General features: G+C 38.6%; 1 protein-coding gene across 1 annotated transcript; it reads left to right on the top strand.

Moving 5' to 3' along the window:
• Positions 1–2,780: 2,780 nt before the first annotated feature.
• On the top strand, positions 2,781–6,296 carry LOC104804969 (the record flags this gene model as incomplete). The annotated part of the gene is made up of 2 exons (XM_010529356.1): positions 2,781–3,842; positions 3,905–6,296. Coding segments are annotated over exons 1-2 (3,454 nt in total), but the record flags the coding sequence as incomplete, so codon positions are not given.
• Between the last annotated feature and the right edge of the window lie 606 nt (positions 6,297–6,902).

Here is a 6,902-nt window from a genome sequence, read left to right as displayed (position 1 = left end):
ATCGAAACATGTTTAGAGTGTGATAAAAGATGTTTAGGGTTTGTCGAAACATATTTAGAGTTCATCAAAACATACTTAGAGTGTATCCAAACACGTTTAGAGTGCGTCCAAACATGTTTAGAGTATGTCCAAACACTTTTGCAGTGCATCCAAATATGTTTAGAGTGCATCGAAACATTTTTAGAGTGCGCCAAACATGTTTAGAGTGTGTCGAAACATGTTTAGAGTGCAACAAAAGATATTTAGAGTTCGTCGAAACATTTTTAGAGTGCGTCGAAACATAATAAGAGTGCATCCAAACATGTTTAGAGTGCATTAAAACATTTTTAGAGTGCGTCCAAACATATTTAGAGTGCGTCGAAACATGTTTAGAGTTCATCTAAACACGTTTAGCGTGCATCCTAACATGTTTAGAGTGCGTCAAAACAAGTTTAGAGTGCGTCGAATCATGTTTAGAGTTCCTCTAAACATGTTTAGAGTGCATCCAAATATGTTTAGAGTGCATTAAAACATTTTTAGAGTGCGTCGAAACATGTTTAGAGTGCATTGAAACACATTTAAAGTTTGTGTAAACATGTTTTGCGTGTCCTAAAACACGTTTAGAGTGTGTCCAAACACATTTAGAGTGCGTTCAAGCATGTTTAGAGTGCGTCAAAACATACTTAGAGTGCATCCAAACATGTTTAGAGTGCGTCCAAATACATTTAGAGTGCGTCGAAACACGTTTAGAGTGCATCCTAACATGTTTAGAGTGCGTTGAAACATGTTTAGAGTGCAAACAAAAGGTGTTTAGAGTTTGTCGAAACATGTTTAGAGTGCATCAAAATATGTTTAGAGTGCAACAACAGATGTTTAGAGCTCGTCGAAACATATTTAGAGTGCATCGAAACATTTTTAAAGTGCGTCAAAACATGTTTAAAGTATGTCGAAACAAGTTTAGAGTGCAACAAAAGATGTTTAGAGTTCGTCCGAACATACTTAGAGTGCATCCAAACATGTTTAGAGTACGTCGAAATATACTAAGAGAACATCGAAACACGTTTAGAGTACGTCCAAACACGTTTAGAGTTTGTCCAAACACGTTTAGAGTGCATCCTAACATGTTTACAGTGTATCGAAACATGTTTAGAGTGTGTCGAAACATGTTTTAGAGTGCATCGAAACATGTTTAGAGTGTGATAAAAGATGTTTAGGGTTTGTCGAAACATATTTAGAGTGTATCCAAACATGTTTAGAATGCGTCGAAACATGTTTAGAGTGCAACAAAAGATGTTTAGAGTTCGTCCGAACATGTTTAGAGCGCGTCGAAACATGTTTAGAGTGCAACAAAAGATGTTTAGAGCTCGTCGAAACATATTTAGAGTGCATCGAAACATTTTTAAAGTGCGTCAAAACATGTTTAGAGTATGTCGAAACATGTTTAGAGTGCAACAAAAGATGTTTAGAGTTCGTCCGAACATGTTTAGTGTGCGTCGAAACATAATAAGAGTGCATCCAAACATGTTTAGAGCGCATTAAAACATTTTTAGAGTGTGTCGAAACATATTTAGAGTGCGTCGAAACGTGTTTAGAGTGCATTCTAACATGTTTAGAGTGCATTAAAACACGTTTAGAGTGCGTCCAAAGACATTTAGTGATGAGGACATTGGAAGCACGACGGAACAAAATGGGAGCAACGTGGATCACATCAGTTTTCCGGATGGACCCATGACGAGATCAAAGACAAAGAAGCTACAAGCTGCTCTAAATGGGCTCTTTCTTGAATGTTTGGGCCATGAACACATGAAAAATAACATTGGCCCAAATCATACACAAGTTTAGCCCATTTTCAACATGATATCAAGTGAAGAAAGCCCAAAATGAAGGCCCAAAAGTTGCAGCCCAAGTCCATGACGAAAATGACAAAAAAATCTGCATTTTGAGTCTTCAATGTTGCTTACAATCTACTCTAGTCAAAGTCCAACACTATTATGACTTTGTTTTCCAATAAGTTCAAAGTTTTAGGAAGACTAGTATTAATTCTACACTTTTATGTCTTTTGGTGTTGTTTTGGTTCTCCTATAAATAGGTGAACTAAACTCATTTATAATCATGTCTCTCGGAAGTCGATGCTCATCTCTCGTGTGCCGGTTCCCTATTTTCTTTTTACGTTCTACTTTGATATCTTTTATAATAAAAAAAAAATTAACGTTTTCATTGTGTTCATTGCTGAAAAACCAACAAAAAGAAAGAAGTCAAAAAAAAGAGAAAAGAAAAGAAAAAAAAAAGAAAAGAAAAGAAAAAGTAAAAAAAAATATATAAAAAAAAACGGTTGGTTGTTTGAGAATATCACAAAGAAAATCTCTAAAAAAAAAAGAGTCTTTTGATCAAGTTTCTGAGTCGGGGTTGTAACTTTATTTTCGTGTTTCCATTTGCATTCATCATCGGAAACTCAAATTGAGTACTTTGAGTCATAGTCATAGTCCGCTTTTGAGTCGAAATTCTTTTGCTCCTGGATAGACTGGTTTGATAAGTTTTCGGTGAATTGCTATCGTTTTGAGTTTGATTTAGTTTGCTAATAGTTTGAACAAGGACTTTGGAAGAGAAAACAAGTGAGGTGGAGTGAAGAAAATTGAGTGAAACACTTTCTGAGTGTGGTGAGATTTCTGCCATCTTCTTTTTCCTTGTCTCTTTCTGTTTTTTTTTTTGTTTCTTAACATTTTTTGCAGAGTTTCAACATGGAAGACATACAAAATGAGCAGCAACCCGAAGGAGCAAACCCACTTCAAATGCAAGCGCTAATGGGTGAGCTACGAAGGATGTTGAGGGCTGAGATAGAACCATTGCATCAAAGAGTGGATCGGATGGAGAATGCTGCAAGACACCGACAACAACAAGGTGTTCCCAGAAGAGCTAGGTCACATCATAGTGATCCTAGTGACGATGGAGAACAATTGTCGGAAGTAGAAGAAGTACATGAGAATCCGAGGAGGCAAAGGCGTGAACCTCGTCCACGAGAACGTCTTGATGATGATCTCAGTAGCATCAAGATGGAAATTCACGGCCGGAACGATGCGGAAACATATCTGGAATGGGAGAGAAAGACTGAGATGGTATTTGATTGCCATCATTATTCCGAGTTGAAGAAAGTTAAACTCGCAGCATCAAAGTTCAGTGACTATGCATTAATATGGTGGGATCAATTGGTTCTTTCACGGCGAAGATATGGTGAGAATCCCATTACCACATGGGGTGACATGAAAATAGTCATGAAGAGGCGGTTTGTACCCAATCATTACCATCGAGAAGTGCATCAAAAGTTACGAAGGTTGGTGCAAGGAAATAGAAGTGTTGAGGAATATTACAAAGAGATGGAAATGTTGATGATTCGGGCCAACGTTGAAGAAGATCGTGAAGCGACAATGGAGAGATTTATTGGTGGGTTGAACCAAGAGATCCAGGATCGTGTAGAGATTCAACACTACGTTGAGATGGAGGATTTGCTACATTTTGCGATCAAGTTCGAGAACCAAATCAAAAGAAGAGGAAAAACACATCAAAGGTTTGGTTCCAACTCATCTAATCCCCGACCACAATTCACAAAAGAAGATAAGCCAACTTTTGGCTCAAAAGGTGCAGCAAAACCCGAAAGCAAACCTGAAACGTCTCAGCCAAGAAAACAAGGTATCTCTGAAACTTCTCAATCACGTAACAGAGATATTCGGTGTTTCAAGTGTTTGGGCAGAGGACACTTTGCGAATGAATGTCCAAATAGGCGAGCAATGACACTACGTGATGACGGAGAGGTTGAGACGGAGTCTGAGGAAGAGGGTAAATCAGATTCTGATGCATCTACGAATGAGGTTAGTGATCAATTTGCTGCAAAAGGAGAATTATTAGTGCTAGAAGAGCACTAAACTTGCAGGCAAAAGAAGAAGAGATTGTGCAGCGAGAAAACATTTTCTACACAAGGGGGGTTGTCAAAGATAAAGTGTGTAGTATCATCATTGATGGCGGGAGCTGTACAAACGTAGCAAGTACGTTGTTGGTAGAGAAGTTGGGGTTGAAAACAACAAGACACCCGAAACCGTACCGTTTACAATGGCTCAATGACAGCGGAGAAACGAAGGTGCATAGACAAGTGAGTGTGCCATTTTGTATTGGCAAATACAAAGACGAGGCGCTTTGTGATGTAGTCCCTATGCAAGCGGGGCATTTGTTGCTTGGTAGACCATGGCAATTTGATACTAAAGCTCAACACGATGGCTACAGCAATAAGTATTCATTTGAGTTCAAAGGTAAACCCATTCGACTTGTACCTTTGACACCGAAGGAGGTTTTTGAAGATCAACTCAAAATGATGAAGAATGAGAAGAAACCAATCAACATGTGTGACCATGAGGTAGATCACTCAAAATCTAGTGAGGCCTTGAGAAAAACCCAGAAAAAGACTTGTGAGAGTACACCCGAGAGGAAAAATACCAATTTCTTTATGAGAGCGAGTGAGATCAAGAAAGCATTACTTTCTCGACAGCCAATGATTGTACTTATGTACAAAGAGGCTCTTTTGAATACTAACGAACTCACATCGTCTTTGCCTAGTGTGGTTTTTGATCTCTTGCAGGTGTATGATGATGTTTTTCCTGAAGAGCTTCCACATGGATTACCACCTATTCGAGGGATTGAACATCAAATCGACCTTGTTCCTGGAGCTAGCCTTCCAAACAAGGCTGCATACCGAACAAATCCTGAGGAAACAAAAGAGCTCCAAAGACAAGTCACAGAACTGATGGAGAAAGGTTATGTTCGTGAAAGTATGTCACCTTGTGCTGTTCCAGTCATCCTAGTTCCAAAGAAAGATGGTACGTGGCGTATGTGTGTTGATTGTCGTGCAATCAACAATATTACGGTAAAGTATCGCCATCCCATACCTCGATTGGATGATATGTTGGATGAATTGCATGGATCACGTGTCTTTTCTAAGATAGATCTTAAAAGTGGTTATCATCAAATACGAATGAAAGATGGTGATGAATGGAAAACATCATTCAAAACGAAACATGGCTTGTATGAATGGTTAGTTATGCCATTTGGCTTGACTAATGCACCCAGCACATTCATGAGATTGATGAACCATGTTCTAAGGCAATTCATTGGTAGATTTGTGGTTGTTTACTTTGATGATATCTTGGTTTATAGCAAGAATATCGAGGAGCATGTTGAACATCTCAAATTTGTCCTAGAAGTTTTAAGGAAGGAAAAATTATTCGCGAATCTCAAGAAATGCACGTTTTGTACTAACAAGCTAGTTTTTCTAGGATTTGTTGTTAGTGAGCAGGGAATTCAAATGGATGAAGAAAAAGTTGCAGCAATCAAGAATTGGCCAAGCCCGAAGACGGTGAGTGATGTAAGGAGTTTCCATGGACTTGCAAGCTTCTATCGGCGCTTTGTGAAAGATTTCAGCACCATTGCTGCACCATTGACGGAAATCATCAAGAAAAATGTTGGATTCCAATGGAACGAAGCTCAAGAAACAGCATTTCAACTCTTGAAAGGGAAGCTTACTGACTCTCCTCTTTTATCTCTTCCAGATTTTTCCAAAGTTTTTGAGATTGAATATGATGCTTCTGACGTAGGTATTGGAGCTGTGTTGATGCAAGAAGGAAGGCCAATTGCGTACTTTAGTGAAAAGTTGAATGGAGCTTCGTTGAACTATCCAACGTATGACAAAGAATTGTATGCATTAGTGAGGGCGATGCAAACGTGGCAGCACTATCTTTGGCCGAAAGAATTCGTGATTCATACGGATCATGAGTCCTTGAAACACTTAAAAGGTCAGCATAAGCTAAACCGCCGACATGCCAAATGGATTGAATTCCTTGAAACATTTCCTTATGTAATTCGTTACAAGCAAGGAAAAGAAAATATAGTGGCTGATGCATTATCTAGACGGTATTGTTTATTGTCTTCTCTTGATGCTAAGTTGCTAGGTTTTGAATACATTAAGGAATTGTACGAATCTGATCATGATTTCCATGAAGTGTTTCAATCTTGTGCAAAAACTGTTTATGGAAAGTATTTTCGGCATGAAGGATTTCTGTTCCGAGAAAATAAACTTTGTGTTCCTAATTGTTCGTTGCGAGATCTACTGGTTAGAGAAGCACATAGTGGCGGACTAATGGGGCATTTTGGAGTGGCCAAGACCTTGTCCATTTTGCAGGAACATTTTTACTGGCCGCATTTAAAGAGGGATGTCGAGAGAATCTGTGGACGATGCGTGACATGCAAGAAAGCTAAGTCCAAACTTCAGCCACATGGTATGTATTCTCCTTTGCCAATTCCTAGTGTGCCTTGGACTGATATATCTATGGACTTTGTGCTTGGATTGCCTAGGACTAGGACTGGAAAAGATTCAATTTTTGTGGTGGTTGATAGGTTTTCAAAAATGGTCCATTTCATTCCTTGCCATACAACCGATGATGCTTCGAATGTTGCTTCGTTGTTCTTTCGAGAAGTTGTTCGTCTTCATGGCATGCCTAGGACTATAGTTTCAGACCGTGATGTGAAATTCTTGAGTTACTTTTGGAAAACATTGTGGTCTAAACTAGGAACTAAGTTGTTATTTTCTACAACATGCCACCCTCAGACCGATGGACAAACTGAAGTTGTTAATCGAACATTGTCTTCTTTGTTGCGTTCACTTGTCAAAAAGAATCTTAAAACGTGGGAAGAATGTTTGCCTCATGTTGAATTTACTTATAATTGATTAGTTCACTCTGCTACTCAGTTTTCACCTTTTGAAATAGTTTATGGCTTTAATCCATTGACTCCATTGGATTTGATTCCTTTGCCATTATCTGATCAAACTAACCTTGATGGAAAAAGAAAAGCTGAGTATGTTAAGCAGATTCATGAGAAGACAA

Source organism: Tarenaya hassleriana, unplaced genomic scaffold (genome assembly GCF_000463585.1).
Source record: "Tarenaya hassleriana unplaced genomic scaffold, ASM46358v1 Cleome1035, whole genome shotgun sequence".
In the NCBI taxonomy this organism is placed as follows: Eukaryota; Viridiplantae; Streptophyta; class Magnoliopsida; order Brassicales; family Cleomaceae; genus Tarenaya; species Tarenaya hassleriana.
The sequence above is the reverse complement of the archived record's forward strand: the minus strand, read 5'-3'. Positions and strand labels throughout refer to the sequence as shown.